Here is a 19,787-nt window from a genome sequence, read left to right as displayed (position 1 = left end):
CTCCCACCGACTTAATTTATAAATGAGGCTTTGTAAACATACAGTTTGATGAGGGGGGTTCAACCTCTGTGTCAGTAAGGCAGCTTGTGAACTGCTTTATTTGTCCTGCACAGCGAGAGCCTGTTTGATATAGAACTTTTTCAAATGTACCTTCTTATGATATGCTGTGAACTCCTGCAGAGAAGTCAAGATAAAAAGCCGTCTTTGAAGAGTGTCTTTTAAAAAGAAGTTTGATTTTAAAGGTGGTGGGGGGGGGGGGGACACAAGCACAAATCCTCAAAAGGGCTTTATTTATTTTAGATACCCGAGGTAGAACAAAGCACATGGATAAACCTCTAAGCGTCTAAATTATAATTAATATGGGGTTCATGAAAAAACTTGACTCAACTAAGTGTCCCTCTCAATAATAGCTCAGTTGCATTTAACAGTCTGTTTGATTTGTTCAGCATGTGTACTATATGTGGTGCCGAAAATTGGACGAGACTGACGTGCAGGCTTACGTCAGATTTTCTTTTTAAGAGGAAAAAGCGCGCCGCCAGATTTTTGATCTACGGTTGAGTACACAGAGCTAGCAGAGTTATCTCTCTCTCTCACACTAAAAGAATAGTCCTACGTGCTCATAGCATTAGTGGCGTGATTGGTTAGTTCCCAGTTTGGAAGGCCAGGTTTGAGTCCTCACCATTGTGAGGACACCAGTCCTCCAGAGCACCACTGCAGAGGACAAGGCAATATGAGACATGTGTCTCCTCTTTTGGAGAGGTGAAAGGAGGGGGTTATGACACAGAAAGCCACCATTTCTTTGATTTCTTTTGTAAATGTGACAGACAGGATCCCTCTGAGTATTTTCATACAGTAGAAGAAGAAGAGGATCATGTGGATGAAGTGAGTGAAGAAACTTCGTCTTCATCAGTTTTGGTCCAGCAATTCTGCACTCATCTGGGGAGAAAAGAAGAGGACGACATAGAAACTGACATTCACCTGTGCATGCTCCCACAAGAACTATAACTACAACAATAACTCTTACAAAACATACACAGCTACTACAATAACTCCTATAATAGGCTTCCTTAAGGTTTTGATGACGGACTTAGGGAGCCAGATTGAGGGTCGCACTGGAAAATGGCATATTAATATTTATTTCATGGCATATTGTACAATTACTTTTTAATGATATTTTAATGGCATAATATATCATGACATATTACACTATGCTATTTTTGTCATACATTTTTTAGGACATACTATGTTATTATTTATGACATATAATAGTATGATATTTGTATGACTTGTGTCATAAACTATACGATGTCATTTTTATGACAAGCAATATTATTATTACTCTATTATATTATTTTGTGGTATACTATACAATGTCATTTTATATTGTGTGATAAAATATTAAATAGTTTTGATATACAATACTGTGACATTTTTATTTTTTATGGGATACAATACCATGTCTTATTTATGGCATTTCACAGTAGACTATTCAATGATGTTTTTTTATAAGATTCTAGATTATGACATTTTTTATAACATACGATATTATTTTTCAATGGCGTACGATATTATTAATTGTTCATGGCATACTATATACTATGACTTTGTATTGACAAAGTATACTGTGATGTTTTTCATTAAATACTATATCACAAGTATACATACGTTTCTATGGCATACTATACCACGGAATTTTTATGACATAAAATATTATTTTTATGGCATATTATACGATGACATAATGACATTTCATGGCCTATCCATACTATGATTTGTTTCTGGCATACTATGACATTTTAATGACATAGTTACCTATTGTTCTCCTCCAGGCCCTTAAAGTCCCTTTGTTCATCTAGCAGTGGACAGAAAACAGACATATACACCAAGATTTAAAGCCTCTCGCTCCAATCACAGACCCTGGTTCACTGCCCTTTAAAACAGATTTTAGTTGTTACTAATAACATATGAAGGACTGGACAGGTTTATACGAAACCACTGGTGAATTCATGAAAATATCACATCATCAGGTGTTTGAAACACCTTTAGAAGGCTCCAACACCACGCAGTGTACAGACACAATACTCCAGCACAGGTGAGGTTCTTCTCAGTCATTTATTTCACTTGATTCAACTAACATCTTTCTCTGAGACAGAATTGCTGTGGCAAATAAACAACCTTAAAGAGTCACATGCATAAAATGTGAATCACATGAGGCTGGGGGATGACAATGGAGATGAGGAAAAAGAGAGGACTTGTGTGTATTGTGCCTTAGAGAAGCCCCTCACAGGGTAATGCTCATTTACTGACATTAAATACTGAATAACCTGCACTGTTACAGTTGATGCATCGATAGGTCGGTTCTAGCAGATCAATTATTTGTGAGCGTTACATATTGCTTGATACGTCAGCTGTTGAAGTCAGAAACATGCCAAATCAGATGTCTGACAACAATTTGAACAACGTCACTTTAAAGGTGAAGCCCTTTGATTTGTTCTGCTGCTTCAGGAAACACCACAGAGATCAACATCACATAATCTCATCCAACCAATCAAACCGCATGCTGACCTGTACGGACGTTTGTTTGCTTGCATTTTGACAAGAGCAACGTAAGAGAAGAGTTGAGTTTTGTTTAAAGGTAAATTATAGACAAGATACTCAATTTTAAGACAACCTGTAGTGTTTAAATTAAGTCTTTTAAACGCTGGTGTGTTTTTTTTTCCATTTTGGAATTTGTTTCGGCACTAAAAATAATTCTGGTGGATTCAGTTTTTTAGATTAAAAGCCCATAATGACCACTCAAGTACAACTTAGATAAACAGCAATGCTATAAAGAAGATGCGATGTGTGTGTGTGTGTGTGTGTGTGTGTGTGTGTGTGTATGCCAGTGGGTAGCACAACCCCATTATTGATCTGTAAGATAATCGATGTGTACAATTTACTGTTTGTGCGCATGCTGTTTTTGCAGAGAGCAGTTGGAAAATACAGATTTAAGGGCAAACACTGCTATGATTCAAATGCACATCCTCACTTAAAATAAATACATGAATAAATATATTAAATTTGTTTTTTAATAAATAATGGGAGGCAAGTTGAAGAGTAGAACAAATCCAAAGATAGTCTGTGTGATCTCCACGGCCGGTCCCTGTGCAGTGTAATATCATGCAGTCAATGAAAACAGCCAGTCTGATGAGAAATATAATACAGCCATTGCCTAAATGTGTCTCTTATCATATTCTATGTAATAGCACGGTTTCCCCATCTGACGAGCCCGAGAGGCCGTGATGTCTTTGTAAGTTTTCATCCTGCAGCGGTGTATTTTGGGTTGCGTGTGTTGACGGGGCAGGGGGTGCACAGAGATAATCTGGCAACGATACAAAGGCTCAGTGTTTGAATTGTCTCCAGCTACTTCTGCCGGGCAATGTTAGATAAGAACCGCCACTGTGTTTTGCACTCGACGGATCATTTATCAAGTCGAAGGGGAAATTCTATGATAAGAGGTGTAGAATAACTTTGTTACAGTGTTAAGACACACAGCATCACAGCCGCTGATGTCTATCGTTAGAGGTGCGGTGACTCTCTTCTGTGATCCAGTTAATGTACAACAGATGGATCGTAATACGAATAAAAACCATGAGACATCAATGAAGATGGCGCGTCAACGCTGCTACCAAATCATTCGCAAAAATAAGATTTATTTTTGTGCTTTTCTTTAGCCTGCTGTCATTTGAGAGTCGCGTGGATTCTCTCATTCCATACGTGGAAGCCAAAGTTTTTATAAAACACGTTTATTTTGGGGCCGTGCATGAATTATTTAAATCTATCCTTCATAGCTTACACCAGCTGGTGGACGGTGAGCTGTATTAAAAGTCAGCAGATGTAGCCTGAGCATCTGAATTGATATTTTGGGGAATTTTATCACCTTCACATCATAGTAGAGTGTATATTTAGAGAGGAGAGGGACTGACGAGCCGAGTGAAAATCATATTCTCGGGCTTTGATGCTTATTAATGGGTGGCTTGTGGACGCACACGAGCGTGCACAGACAAGGGAACATATTAGCTCTCTAAAATGACACACATGTTTTCCCTGCACAGTCAAAAAATTACACTTCATGTGAAAGCTTGCAATTAGGTCAACATTCGTGAGTCTACCGCGTAGCTGATTTGACGTTCTTGCCTATGCGTTATGAATGTGTCACAAACTGTTTGAGTTTCTATTACCAAATGAGATTGGTGGTGTGCTATTACTCTTTCCATGTGTTGAAGCTTGTGTGAACCTGTGCCTTATCGTGTGTCGTTGTCAGGAATTCACCAGGGGGGAGAAGAGAAGAGACTTTGTTTGTTTTTTTTACATATAAACACAGGAAGTACAATGCTTTTGTCAAAATTTGTCACCAATCATCTGATTGTGCTCATGTTGAATTACTATTTCCACAAACATTTTTCGTGTGTTTCTTTTTTTAAGTGCTCAGTAGTGTCAGGATTCTGATGTCTCCGTGTACGTTTCAGCACCCAAGCACTACAAGGGGGTTCATTTTCAAACAGAAGTCTCTCTTCAAGTGTACGGGGGTGGCTTGAATGCATGAGTTATAATGAGACCATACAATGAACAATGATAACCCAAGAGTAAATGCAGGTAAGAGTCAGTAGTATTGAACTAGCAAGTCAAGTGCTTGTGAAACACCCAAACTGATTAAATTAAATTAAAGCAAACATTGTTATCAAAAGAACATTCCTTCCCTTGCTATGTTTGTGGTTGCACAAAGGAAAATCCACAAAAGACATATTTCTCCTTGGAGTCGTGTTTTTTTTTTATCCCGGCTGATGATGTAGACGACGTTCTTAAATCCAAATTTCTCTTTTGAACCACGTGCAGATCCGGGCAATGTGTGTTTTATTTCCCTCGTGTTCTTGAGGTGAAGGATATTCTTTAACCTGCTTGTTTGGTTGACTCCGCTGGCTGTATGCTTGACATATTGTGCTGTCTCTTTCGTCGGGTTGTCCTCAGCGGGCCGTTGTACCGTGAAGGTGCAGGTCACGTCTATCCACACTGACCCTGCGAGGCGTCCTCTATGTTGTCTCCTCTGCACGTCAGCCGCAGACCTGACGAATAACTTCCACCTCTTACTAATCTGTGCTTTAATATGGTACATTTGTACTGTTTTGGTCCATATTTTAAAAATGTCAGATTCAGTCAAGAGGATTACGTCCCCCTTCAAAGGCCCCCCATTTCCTTCTGATGATTAAGACATGAGCTCTGGTTGCACTTATCAAGAGACTCGCAGCTTTCTTCCTCCGCAGGTCCAAGGCCAACCACCTGCAACAGAACGGATTAAGATATGCTGAGAAAGCGCGCTAAACCTTAATTAAGTTCATTGAACCTGTTTATTTCATAGGTGGCATTTAATAATGGACACCAGCTGCTGTAATTGTGCCCTAACAGAAAGCACAAAAAGATTATGAATGCACAATTTAATATGAAATATAAATAAACGACTGCTCTTCTGTAAGACCTGGTGAAAATGATCATCACATTTCCATTTTCCCTGCAATAGAAGCTATTTCAAAATAACACATTGTTATTTACCGTGGTCTGAGGGGAAACGGTCAAATCTCCACATTGGGGTCTGTGAATCCCTTTTTCCCCTCGTTCACGAGGACAGGTTTCTCCGTTCTCGTGTGCCAAACAAAAATCTGGTGAGAAAAAACAAACACAAACAACAGCAACATCAGTACCATGCTGTTCCCTTAATGCACTCGTCGAGTCCGCGCTCCCTTTTTAGCTCCCACTCTGCCTCATGTTCTTCAAAACAGTCGATTCTGGTTCTAGCTCTTACAGTACATGCACCGCCACAGGCGCTGTCTGTGTATAAAGAGCTACTTGAGCGTGAACCCTGCATTAGAAGGGAGTGAAGAGGGACCAAATATGACACAGCCCTCTCAGCTTGGCCTGTGTAAAGTCCTCTCCTGCCCATAGGCTGCCTTCAAATGACAGCCAACTGAAGACATTTTGACATTTTGACACAGTATATATATATATACCGTATATTGGCTCTTTTGCCTCTGCAGTAGCACCACAGTTCTTCTGCTATTGTGCCACTGAGCCTTCAGATTGGGTTCATTTGGACAAATCCAGTAAAAAGGTGGCAATGGGAACAGGGGAGGAGAAAAAGAGCCAAGCTCATTTTCTCTTCACTGTGTTTGAACCCTCCTTACTTTCATCTCGCCGTGGCGGCGGCCATGAATTATGCATAGGGCGTGTTTGAGATGTGCCAGGAGCCCACTCCTACTTTGCTCAGGTGTAGGGGGAGGTTAATCGTCACTTGCAGCGGAAGTGCTAGATTATAAGGAAGAGGGATGCCCATGCACAACCTTTTTCTTCCTCTTCCCTCCCCCGCCCTTCAGTCCGTCCCTGTGCTCATCTGTAATGAGTGTGACGGCCCTACCTCCCCGCTCCTCCCAACTCCAATTCCGCTCCCTCAGCCGTTCCCTGAATCCCCTCTTTTCATTTACCCGTCTGAAAGGCTGGGGGAGAGCAGGAGAAAAAGCTGGCTCAAAGTATCTCTATCCCTTCCTTTCCCCTGTCTTTGTGTGTGTGTGTGTGTGTGTGTGTGTGGGGGGGGGGGGGGTGTTGTGGATCCTGGCTAGCTAAAGCCCTCTGGCTGACTCCTCTTTGCCCAAAGAGAGGCTTCGTGATGTGACCCATGCCGACCAAGGGTCGTGAGCAGGGATGGTGGAGTGGGCATGGAGGAAAACGTTGCTGCTGCTGCTGCTGCCGCTGCCCTCAAGCCTGCTGAAATATGTGTGTGTGTGAGTGTGTGTGTGTGTGTGTAAGCGGAAAAGTAATGTGGGCAATGTGAGAAGTACAATCAATGATATCCAACTTTTCAGCAACAACTTTGCATTCATTTGCTCTCTGACCATCACAAACTCATCATGTTTTCAAAGATGTTTTTGTGAAGACATGCATGGATTTCTGGTATAATGTTGAAGAGGAACATTGGGGAGGTCATGCAAACCAGTTGCCTCACAAGTTGATTTTTTTTCCCAGCTCCGAATGCTTTATTAAGTAAGTTTGAGGCATCAAAACGTCGTATGCCCTTGATTGGGGATCATTGAAAATATATAAAATAAGTTATCCATGTCAGGAAAGTGCTGTGGTTCAATTACATTTGGTTGTCTTTGAAAGAAATAATTAAACACTTTAGGAAATGCGCTTATTTACTGTCTTGCAGAGTCCGAATATCAATACCACCATTCTCATATCTGTGTCCTAAACCCAAGCACAGACAGAAGCATGTTAGCTTGAACACTGCGAAAAAAAATAGATTTTATAGGTTTATTTCCATTTTCTTTCCTCTGAAACTGAATTAGTGGGAAACATATCGACGGTTCAGCATGCAGGTTTAGCAAGAGCTCATTAAGGTTATGTCATTAGTATGCTACAGCAAGTGGTGGAAAGTGGGTATTGGCGTTTTCTGCTGCTTTTCACCTCCAGTCTTTTACATTTCAAAGGGAAATATTGCACTTTTTACTTCGCTGTATTTATTCTACAGCTGTACTTCTCAGATTAAGATTTTACAATCAAAAGAGATATAATAAGCCTATAAAACACAATGTTTTATGAAAGATTGAACCAGTTGTTCCCAACCTCTTTGACTTGTGACCTCTTACAAAAAGCAGTCTTTCTATCCGTTGTTAGCACTTCCATTAAAGAGAGACTTTTCTCTCAAAACCTCTCAGACGGTTTGATCGAAAATACAGTTTAAGGCCAGAAGAGGTGAAATTCTTCAATATTTCACAAAAACAGAAAAGTCTAACAACGGAAAACCGAGTTATGTATCAGAATTCAGAGTTTACTTTGTTTCTCTTTTTTTACACGATTAAAATATCACAACCACACAGATTATTAGAAAAAAGTAAATGCAGATTACACACTGATGCATCAGTAAAACTGCTAAGTCAAGGTGCTTAACATCATTGAAAAAAGGGGATTACCTTCGTGCAATTGGCTGCTTTAGGCTCCAAGTCGTTGAGTGTGACAAGTTCCCGGAGCAAACTGCTCTCCTGGTAGCCTCCCTTCACCCCGCGAAGTTTAAAATACGCCTGCGGCTTGAAGAGGATGAGCCTCAGGTTGATGGCAAAGCCGGCCATGTCGATGGCAAAGGGCCGATGGGGGTCGAACACCGTCTTCCAGCCGTAGACCTTTCCAGCTGCATTGACTTTGGGGGACTCGTACCGCAAGCCGCCCACAAAGGCCACAGGCCACACTGAGACTTTCCGAGTGGATCTCATCTACAGCGAGAGGAGAGTCGAGAGGAGGAAATGGAGGGGAGAAGAGAGCAAATTAGTCACGTGAAAACGCACACATGACAGCGAGACACGGCATTTGAGCATCGGCTGCCAGCTTTACAGCAGAGTGTGGACGTGCAGCAGACACACTGCAGCAGACACACTGCTAGATGCAGGCAGATCAAATGCATTGTTCAACAGCTGCCCTACAGTGAGATAATTAGACACAACCATCTTTGAAGGAGCCAAGCCATTAGAGCAAGGGGCTCCAGTCGCTGGTTGGCTGAGGAGGTTCTTTACGGTCGAGCACTGCGATCCGCTTTCTCTTTTAGTCCTTTAATCTTCCAGCATCAAACGATCTTGCCACTCTTTTTTCTCAGGTAGCCTTTGCCATTCTAGAAGGGCCGGCTGCAGTCATAAAATGTAGGTTTTTACAGTGAGGGACAGGAAACAGCAGAGTCCTTTATTCAAACTCAATGCAGCAGAAATAATTATGCCGGTGCCTCTATGGGGGAAGGTCTATTCAAAGTAAATGTGCAAGTGTATGAACAGTATCTATGTGTGTATGTAGTATATGATAAAGTAGAGTTCTTACATGCATATACCAGCATGCATATAGAAAATGTCTATATTTGCAATGCAAGCCTGATTCCAAGTGTGCATTCGTTAAAGCGTGCATTGTGTGTTTTAAATATGTGTGCAGATCATGTGCAAATAACCATTTGCACATGATCTCTGTGTGATCTCTGTGTGATCTCTGATGGGCTGCTGTGTGGTCAGTTCAGGGGATCAGAGAGCTGCAGAGTGTGAACAGCATGAAGTGGGGGGGCTTATGGGAATCTGTGGATTTTAGCTTTGGGGGGAAATAAACTGTACCAGGAACCCAGATACGATTTGGCAGGACGTTCGGCGTCAGTGAGATCTGGGTGTTGATGGTGGAAGAGAGATTGAGCGCTTACATGCACATGACTGTGCTGCTGCAGCTTTATACACAGGATCATATTTCTGTCTGTTATGTGGCCTATAATGCTTTGGCAGCACTGCCTTTGTAGACAGGTGACAACTGAATCCAGCCACCAAACCCATTTCGCCCAAACACACGTACACCTGCCTGCTTCCCTCATAGATATACAGTACGTGCACCTTAAATGAAGCATGAATCAGCCTTTCTGTAGGCAATGTCAAGAGGCTCGTCACTTCCCCGTCTGAAAATGTGAAAACGAGTGTTCCGCCAGCTTGCTCTTGCCCCACTCTGGTGAATATGATGTGTTTCTACAGATGTTTTTTTATTTTTGTTCACTGTTGCTACAGTTTGTATTTGAATGCCTGCGTTTGCATTTAAGATCTATTCCTTGCTCCACTCAGTGAGGGGCCGTCGGAGACAAAGTGGCCGTGTTTCAGAGAAGCAAAAAATAAAAATCCTCTGGGAGAAAAGAAGGCAGGCATCCAGGTATTAATCAGTCCTTAAGGGCGCAGAGAGGAAGGAACAGAACAGAATTGTGGCCCATTGCTGTCATTGGAGGAGTCTTTGGATTTAAGTCTTTGCAGAATAACAATAGAAATGTATAATTAAATTGTCTTTATTGAAGATTTTTAAACAGATAAAGTATAGCAGGGTGTTATGTCATTATATCATATCCATTATATAGCTTAAATCATGACAATCTTAACAGTTTCTCAAAGATATCTTGCGTGTAAATATATTCTGGAAGCACCAATAGTCAAAATATCATGGAAATGTTTTGATATTTGATTTGTGATTGTCTTAACTTACTGCAGACATTCTGAGTATGGGATTGGGCCTTGTACTGATAGTAACTGCATGAATGAAAGACTGATATTCATACTGTGGAAATGAATAGGTGGTAATCATAAGGTAAGTTCAGTGACCACAATTCCAGTTACAATTCTTTGTTGCTGCAGATTATAGTGAGATGTGATCTGAGATGAGGTGAATTCCTGCAACTCCGTATATCACTGCTGCTTTCGTAGAAGAGCTGTAGACTTGTGTGCTGATCAGTAAGCTATGATCTTATATGCCACCTCATTTTAGGCTTAGTTATCTTATCTGTTGCAAAAACAGTTGTATCTTTGACTAAAGTAATTTAAAAGGATTATTTTCCCGTTGATGTTTTCATTTGTTGTGATGCTGACAGCTCGTCAACATGTAACTAGCTCTAATTTCTTTACATTTTTCTGATAATCAGAGTAGAAAAATGTATTTCAATTGCTCAAAATGAATGAATTAGATGATTTAAGATGAACGGGGAGGAAATGATGAGTCAATTTCTAACATATGCAGCAGTGCACATCAATCTTTCAACCACTGGAGACTTAAACACCTACATTGTTTTCAAGCCGTTCAGACACTGAATATTTACTGTGGTGTCAGCAAACTACTGAATATTTACTGTGGTGTCAGCAAACTCCTGAATATTTACTGTGGTGTCAGCAACTTATTCTGTAGTTGCTGCCCACTCCCTGCTTTCTGTCTATCTGGCTGTCACCTTCTCTTTTTGTCATTCTTTGTCTGTCTCTCCCTCTCTGCGTCTCTCTCTTTCCCCCATCAGGGCCAATACTCTGACCCATAAATAGGCCCGTTGGAGGTGATGGAGGGCCTCTGAGGGAGATGGAGCACTTCGACTGATTCCCAGAGAAAGGTAATGACAGGACCCGTCAATACCTGACGCTCCATTTACTTTGGACCTCGTCTGCACTACTAACAAGACCTGAGGCTAATCCTCAGAAGACCTAGACCGTGTCTGCTCAGGTAATTCAACTGATGTCGAGATGGACGGCCTGAGATGTACTGATTACGTGCCCAAACGTCTCCCCACCTGCTCCAGATCACTGACCACGCTTGTTAGGAGCAAAATAATAAATTCTCCAAGTTGCAGTGAACTTATAGTTGTATAACATACCACAGATGCATAGAGTATCGAGTATATGGCTGGGCAGTGCCACATGCCATGTATTTTATATTGAAACACAGCTATAGGGACGGATCCGCATTTACATTTGTGTATATTCCACATGTACAGTAGAGGATATCAGTGTCAAAGCCCTTTTTTAAAAACAAATCTTTATGCATTGCACCAAAAATTCAAAGACACAAAATAACATTTAATCTGCCTCATCCTTTCCTCAAGCCCACGAAAAAAAAAGCAGTTTTATTTTCAGGATCTTTGCACAAAATGACCATACCACATTACTGAGTGTTGGCCTTCCTGATCAATTCCAGTCCCTCCTCTTCTAGCCGAGTGGCTGCTGAGCGTTATAGCTTTCTAAAGAGCCCGGCCTTTTGTGTTTGTGCTGAGAACGAAACAATGAATTAATCTCCCGGACCCCCTGAATCACCCACCGCTTGCTCTGCACAGGGTTTGTTTTTCTGAAACTCAAGTGGAGCAGCATTTGAAAGGTGGATTTAGCTTCAACAGTGGTGCCAAACAGGAATGGTTATACTTCGGTATGGGCTTCACGATCTAAAGTTCAGATGATTTAAGTTGGAAATACTTAAGAAGTCAGGTTGAGGTTAGAGGGGATTGGGTTATGGTAATGACTTTCATTTGTAATTGTAGTTACAAAGACAACAATAGCCCCTTTCACATGCAGGTTCCTTGATACTGCCTTATAAAAAGATCCGCCGTTTCACACGAAACCAAACAACGGTGGCATAATGCCACCCCAGAGTGTAAATTCAGATAGCACGCCACGGCATCAAAAGAGTTATGATGTTTTGTCTTGATGACAGCGGGGGAACAACTCTGTCCCCCCCCCCCATTCTTTCTCAGTATCTTTCATTCAGAACAGCAAGGCATAATGGCGAAACAGTCCTGCCTCAAACAGAGTGTGTGAAAGAGGCTTATGAGGAAGCTACGTGTACATGGTAGCCATTGTTTGCTGTTGATGTAATATAGCAAACACCCACTGCAAAGAACAACCTATACTGTAAATGTGCTGAATGTGCTGTCTTGCTTGTCTTCTTCTAGCCAATTCATGAGCGATTGTACAACAACGCATGAATTAAACACGAGCGTGTAGCAATTCTGACCTCCTCAAACAACTCCAGGCTGTACGTGTTGTCGTCGTCTGCAAAGTAGACGATTCCAGCTTGGCTGCTGTTGGCGTTGAAGGTCTCCCTCAGCCACCGCAGGGCCAGATTCCTCTGCATCGTCCCCCTGGGGATTCTGGGGTCCCGAGTGTCACCCCGCAGCTTATAGTTCCTGGGCGTCTCCACATTGAGGTGGGTGTAGTTCAGTCCCATTTCTCGGAGGAGCCGCGTGACGAGAGGCGTTCTCCTTTGGGAGTCCTCCACCAGGATCCAGTGCAGGTTGGGAACATGGAGGAAGGTGTTTGCCAGCCGCGTCAGCTCCGCCTTCTGTACCGGTCGACTATATGTGGGGGTGATGATGTGGATGGTAGGCAGCACATCGGACCAGGGTGGAGGCCGCGTATACACATACTCTGTCCTCACCACCTCCACAATGTCCTTATCTGAGGCACAGTATTCCTTGGAGTCTTGTGCCTGGCCACCTGCCTCCCTCTTGCCCTCCACACCATCATCTGCAGATTTGGGGATAAGAAGACATGTAAGGCATTAGTGCAGCCTTGGGCTGCCCTTTGTATATTTGCCTCAGGTGACTTAAACCCAATAGGGGTAAAGTGTACCTGAGAGCCGGTGGTGACGGACTGCAAGCCTCTCTGGAATGATAAAGATCTCTTTTACTAGATGGTGACAGGCTGCAAAAAGTGAAAGCAGGCACCGTGAGAGGATAACACAGCTGATGGACAGAGAGACAGGGCAAGGAAAGGGAGGGGAGCGATTCCCCCAGCGTTGCCTTTGGGCTTTTCTTTCGAAAGGAAGAAAAATGAGGGTATGTGGATCCAGGAGACTCTTTTTATGTTCAGACTCCCTCGTCCTCTGCCTGCCCCTCCAGGTCCCTAACTCACTAAACACGATGCTGCTTTCCTGCAATGTGCTTATGTAGTTGTGCAGCTGAAATGAATGTTCACATTCTTTTAATTATAAATATATATTGCCCCAGAGATTCCTAAACATGAGCTAAAATGCTATGATTAACTGTGGTGGGACTGAACACTCTGCTACCAAGATATGTTGGCTCATCAATGACTCCATGGAAAAGGGTTGAAATTGTTTATGCGATTATTTGGTTATTCTGCTCAATCTAAAACATACATGCTGGCATTGGCGGATATTTCCCTTGTATGCACACTTGTTATCTGGCGTCTGGAAATCCAGGTAACACCAAATGCAAATGAAACAGTAGAAAACTGGAATTGTTGTCCGTGAACTGCTTTTGTGGTCATGTTGAGCATTTGACACCACACAGAATTAATGATCAAAGCTCCCAGCAGCTGCAGCACTACAGCAGTGAACGCTGCGCTACTAACACGCTGCTTTCTTCGTTCTTTCTTCTGGAGTCAGGTGAATGTAATTGTGAATGTTTAAGTGAGAAACATGTGACGACTAAAAGCCCTGCATGTGTAAACAGTGCTGAATACGTCCTCTGACACAAGCTGAATATGCTGTGATACTTTGGCCCCAATAGTTTGGTCAAGATGGATAGAATATGATAATTGAGTCATTAAAGTTCTTTTCAGTGTGCCACAGCTAATGGCGAGCTTCGTCACTGTTCAGCCTGAGCTCCAGTCGCAGCCTCCGACATACGGAGGGTTCTTCTGCGGCTCAAAGATCAACACAATCTACTGATGGCCAGATGTTTGACAAAGGCTGCCAGCGAGCGAGCTGCCAAAAAACACCTCGAGCTTCCCTTTTAAGAGCACACAAAAGGAGGCCTGTGGGCAGACCTGTGTCAGATTGCACTGGCAATTATTTTTCAATGTACACTTCATTGTACCTTCGCTGTAATTCATTGTCAACACTGTTTTCATAAAACCAATGTGTTTTGGTGAGGAAGAAATGTGTTCATAGTAGAACTTTTTTGCCATTATTTTAATCGAATCAGACACGATTGTAGCTGTGCATATATAGGTAAGCTGTAAAAAACGAATGATTTAATGTCATTTGTATCTTCTGCTGACTCCAGTGTGCTTTAGAACAATTACGTGTGCTTGTTTTGGTTGTTAATCCCTCTGTGTGCGTTCATGACATTATAAGAAGAGGGCAAAGAGCTCTGTTGATTTTGCTGTGGCGCTAATGGCTTTGTTTGCTCTGCAGAATGCTTGACATTTTACACCGTTGGCTTGCGGTCTCTGGGGGATGATTGGGAGGTTCATGAGTGTGCGTCTTAATGACGCACACTGGTGGTGTGATGGTGTGATGGTGTGCACACGCGATATTACACGTGGATGGAAGATATTCCGGTGAAGCTGACGGAACGGAACGGATTTGTTATTTCAAATTGCTGATTCAACAAACTCTAAAATGAATTTGCGCTGAATTTGAATGTGAGTGAGCGAGTGAGTGAAATTGGGGAATAGTTTATACCTAAATGGATAAATGAATTGTGGACATGCATGTGTACAGTGCATGCTGTGTGAAGTTGAACGTCACACTAAGAGAAAGAACATGGATAAACGGGCCGTGACATGTAAGTGGATAGGCTGCGAATACTTCGTAACATACTGTCGTCGAAAAAAGTTATTGTCAACATAAAAGAAATGAAAGAAGACTAGACAAAGCTGAGAAATTGATTCTATTCAATTAACAGACTGAATATACAACATAAAAAAGAACTCCTTGATGTATGAGAGCATATACAGTATGTGTCTGCAACTTCAAAGTCTTCATCACGCACCAAACAATCCCCACTGATGAGGTTTACAATGACCGGACGAGTGTCATTGAGCTCTGATGAAGCTGCTGGTCATTGTCAGTGAGTGCCTCTAAATAAACCGCCTGTTGTCTAGACCTGAAGTGCGTTGTTCGGTTCGAGGACCCACTTCACGTGTGATATTGCCAGCGGAGTGCAGTGCACTGCGTACCCTTGCGGATGGCGAGGAGTGGAGCTATAGCGCTTTGGTGCCAAACAGTGATGAGCAGCGTCCAGGGTAACACGATCAACACGATGGCAAGAATATCTCTTCTCTTCGGCATCTCCAGGATTGGTTATCTGGCTCGGCATTACCTGGAGAAAAAAAGATGGATGCATTATCATTCTGCATTGTGTAACACACGGGATTTCACGTAGAATCCCTTTGAACACCTAAACAGGGGATGGGGAGGCACTGGAAGAAACCCGTATTCATGAGGACCAAAAGCATCATTGAAGGATGTTGTGTCACAGTTTTAGTCTGAGCTGTTAAAACAAAATAGAATATTATTCTGCAGCAGACACAGCTCCATTACAGCCTCACCAAAACACATTAAGAGTGAGATGATGGAGCAGGTGCTGTTCAGTGAAATAATAAAACACCATAAAATAAAAAAACATATCTATTAGTGTGTCACAGCCAACAAAAGGAGGGTCAAATCTACCAGAGGAGACCATGGAGCAGGAGCTTGTGCCCTCTGCCAATCCGATGAGCTCATCGGTGCCATCAGTGAGGACGAGGCAGTGACTTCATGCCCAGTGCTGTAACTAGTCACAGGCCAAATGGCAGGAAACGATGTCACCAGACTGTGGCTTGACTGTTTGGGAAATGTGCCCTTCCCTCTGAGTCCAGATTGCTTGGTTCAACTTTGTATCCCTTTGAAAAATCCAATTCCAGCATGACAGACATTGACTGTAAATTAATTGAAATGGCATCTGCAAGCTAATCTTGATAACTTCATTCATAAATGATTTGTCACAATTGGATTAACACAATGGTAGCAGGTCTCTCTACGCCACCAAAACACATCCATTAAAAAGGTTCAATGCATTGTGTTTTTTTTAAGGTTTAACGAACTTATCTTATCAACTTGCATTCCTCTTCTCTTAATGGTTTAGAGCTCCTCTTAAAGGTAAAGGTGCCATTTGTGATTTAAATGTAAGTAATGGGTCAACGGTAGTCCCGGTTTGTGCCTCTCCTCTGTTCGCATACATTTGGGCAACAGAGGTTACCAGAAACACTGGGATTTTAAATGACATTCTGAGTTTTTCCAAACATCTTCAGTTAATTATCTTTTGTGGAAACCAATGGTTACTTCTGTTGCCTGAATGCATGCGGATACATGACAGGCACAAACTAAGGGATAGGTCATGGGTTGCCCTATCACCGAAATTAGGGGAGGGTTGGAGCCAGCTAGCATTATATTAGGAGATAATATAACAAGTCTTTGGTAGAACTAAATCTGAGTTTTGTTCATGTGTTCCAATGTTTTATTTATATATGTGACATAAATACAGTAATACAGTGTATTCATGACTAAGACATGTCTATGCTGAAGCAGATAATATAACCTGTAGCCATCTAATGTAAGCTAATTAAGCTAGTAAAATTAGCTCCACTATTTGATTGAAAGCAATGTCTCAGGCTGACATCTTCACGTTTCCAGCTGACTCATTTGAAAATGAGAAGCTTCTAGCTCAGACATACTTATTATTGTGTCCACTACCTGAGCTGTGGGGCCGCCTACATTGCCACTTTGGTAAGGCAAGGCAAGTTTATTTGTTGTATAGCACATTTCAACAACAAGGTAATTCAAAATGCTTCACATAAAACCATTAAAAGCATCAAAACATAAGCCAAAAGAAAAGGAGATTTAAAAACAATTAAAGAACAGTGTAAGAAATAAAATGCAGTAGTAAAATGCAGAAATGCAGGAAATTTATGAATATATGAATTGAATGTGGTTCAATTAAAGGCAGCAGCAAACAGAAAGGTCTTCAATCTTGATTTAAAGGAGCTGAGGGTCTCAGCAGACCTGCAGCTTTCTGGGACTTTGTTCCAGATATGTGGAGCAGAAAAACTGAACGCTGCTTCTCCATGTTTAGTTCTGACTCTGGGAACAGAAAGTAGACCGGTCCCAGACGACCTGAGGGGTCGGGATGGTTCGTAAGGTAGCAGCAGATCGGAGATGTATTTTGGCCCTAAACCATTCAGTGCTTTGTAAACCAACAGCAGGATTTTAAAGTCAATTCTTTGTTGGACAGGAAGCCAGTGCAAAGACATCAGAACTGGAGTGATGTGATCCACCCTCCTGGTCTTAGTGAGGACTCGAGCTGCAGCGTTCTGAATCAGCTGCAGCTTTCTGACGGACTTTTTACAGAGACCTGTGAACACACCGTTACAGTAGTCCAGTCTGCTGAAGATAAATGCGTGGACAAGTTTTTCCAAATCCTGTTGAGACATAAGTCCTCTAATCCTTGATATATTCTTCAGGTGATAGTAGGCTGATTTTGTAATTGTCTTGATATGGCTGTTCAGGTTGAGGTCTGAATCCATAACTACACCGAGATTTCTGGCTTGCTTTGTGGGTTTTAACATCAGTGACTGAAGCTGAGCGGTGATTTTCAATTGTTCGTCCTTAGTAGCTCATTTACACTAAATTTAAGGATGTCAGACCTCCCCGTCTCTCCCAGGGACTGTCTCTCCTCCTCCTTAATAGGCTGCTGGCATTACGCCAAGTCCTAACTGGACTAAATGCAGTTATTAACTGGTCTGCTCAATTACACAAAGGATAAAAACAGACATAATGTGGGCACAGGTGTTTAGCATATTAATTACAGCTTTACACACGAGGAAGCAAGTCACCACATTTCCCACAGTGATCATTGTCCCACTGCTGGGGAAGGTGGCAGGCAGTATGTTGAGGTTTAACATAATTGTATATGCCAATTTTGTTCATTGAGCTCTGTAAATAAATCCACCATAATGTCCAAGTAATCAGGTGTGTGAATAGTTCTGACACAACACGCACCTATACGTGTTTTTTTTACTGATAAAGAAATTGGTTCTGCTGCATTTCTTCGACTTTACTGGAGAAGCGATTGACAGTGAAGTCCTCAGTGGAAATGGATGTTGCGCGTGGTTCTGCATAGTACAAAGTAAAAAGTACAGTGAGTTGTACAGAAAACGACCCACAGTAAGTGCATCAGCATGCAGCCACCTTTTTGGAAGGGCAACATGGGGCAACAGATGCTTTTCTTTGAGATCACCTAAAGCTGTTTAGACCTGCTTCAAATGCTAGAAATACAATCATTTTACAGCCTATAAATATCTAAAAAGCCATATCAACTCTATCCGACACTTCTTCTTTGTGCAATCTGGATTGGCCTTGGGGACCACAAACTATTATACTGCTTACCATCTACCCATCACACAACACTACTATTGCTCACATTTGATGTGAAATGAATTCCTTGACCTTGTAATTCTCTTGGTCCTTGGTATTGGGTGTCTCTGTTTGCATTATGGTGGCTGAAAAATTATAGCTTTCGTTAATGGGAGAAACCTACAATGTCCTCACTTTTGATCAAATTAACTCTTGGCCCAGGTCATCTTTAATCTGCAAATACAGACTGGCTTCACTGCATCTCCTGATTTCCCATGAGGCAGTTGGACAGCATCTTTTATTAGACCGTGTTTGGTAAATGCCCACATCTTTCAAACTCCACACCTCAAGTTTGTAGCGTAGGCTTTCTAATAGCTCTCAAAAGCCGAGAATGCTCTAATGACATCACTGTGACATCATCAGGCTGGTTTTCTCAGACTTGACAAAGCCCCTCCTGAGTCGTTCAGCAGTACTCTCCTCGTGACCAGTGAAGAGTGAAATCAGGGGAATGCCCCTTTGAATCACATTGCTTGCATATAATTAATACATCCATATGAAGGAAAAAAAAGCCTTTGGATGCTCACCCACAGTTATAACTGGATCATGGCACCACAGGGGATGCGCAGCTGGGAAGGCCACACTGCATACTGGACGAGCTACGCAGTGGTGACGTCCTCCATGGCACCTCAGCCGACCATTTCCTCTTCCTCTGCCGCAGACGGGCAACACCGAGTCCAGACCTGTAGAGGAAGAACAGTTCAGTGAATATGATTCAGTGATGAGCGATTGCGAGTGTTTGTCTCTTTGTGTTCTCACAGTGTCGGCCTTCATGTGCCCCCCCCCCCCTTCTCTCACTCACACCTATTCATTATTTAACATCAAAGAGCTGAAAATGCGGCTGCGGAAAAGTGTGTCAGTGTGAAGTAATGAACTCTAATTGGGATGCACATCATTCAGATTCACAGCAGGATTCGCTCCTCCAGTGCTATACGACTGCTGTGCTTTACAATGCTGCATTTCTGCTCATGTGTGAAACGGTTAATACCGTGCATGTATTGATCATTTTACCTCATTGACTCCAATCGGAACTGAACAGACACAGAGTCTGTATTTTTCATTTTTTTCATGCCTAATGTGGAAAATGGAAGAGGGTTAGTCACAACTCCACTGCTTGCCAACAGTCTAGGGTTCCAAAAATAAACATGCATCAACATCAATAAAATGGAATCATGTCTTATTCAAATACATCTGCGGGAACGCTGCTTCTATGGAGGCGTATGCCTCACTCAGCGAGTGATGTCTGCACGCTGCATCAG

At 42.2% G+C, this 19,787-nt stretch overlaps 1 protein-coding gene across 1 annotated transcript in view; it reads right to left on the bottom strand.

The window, feature by feature from the left end:
* Positions 1-4,964: 4,964 nt before the first annotated feature.
* The window catches only part of b3gat1a (beta-1,3-glucuronyltransferase 1 (glucuronosyltransferase P) a), a 65,737-nt gene continuing 50,914 nt past the window's right edge, over positions 4,965-19,787 (bottom strand). The window contains exons 3-8 of the mRNA XM_079271396.1: positions 19,056-19,211; positions 15,258-15,400; positions 12,343-12,854; positions 7,998-8,294; positions 5,587-5,693; positions 4,965-5,316 (exon numbers count right to left, since the gene is read on the bottom strand). Of these exons, the coding sequence (XP_079127522.1) occupies positions 5,607-5,693; positions 7,998-8,294; positions 12,343-12,854; positions 15,258-15,369 (1,008 nt within the window). The 5' untranslated portion in view covers positions 15,370-15,400; positions 19,056-19,211 and the 3' untranslated portion in view covers positions 4,965-5,316; positions 5,587-5,606. The remainder of the gene's footprint in view (positions 5,317-5,586; positions 5,694-7,997; positions 8,295-12,342; positions 12,855-15,257; positions 15,401-19,055; positions 19,212-19,787) is intronic.

Source organism: Melanostigma gelatinosum (genome assembly GCF_949748355.1).
Source record: "Melanostigma gelatinosum genome assembly, chromosome: 7".
Lineage (NCBI taxonomy): Eukaryota > Metazoa > Chordata > Actinopteri > Perciformes > Zoarcidae > Melanostigma > Melanostigma gelatinosum.
This window is presented reverse-complemented; position numbering and strand designations above follow the sequence as displayed.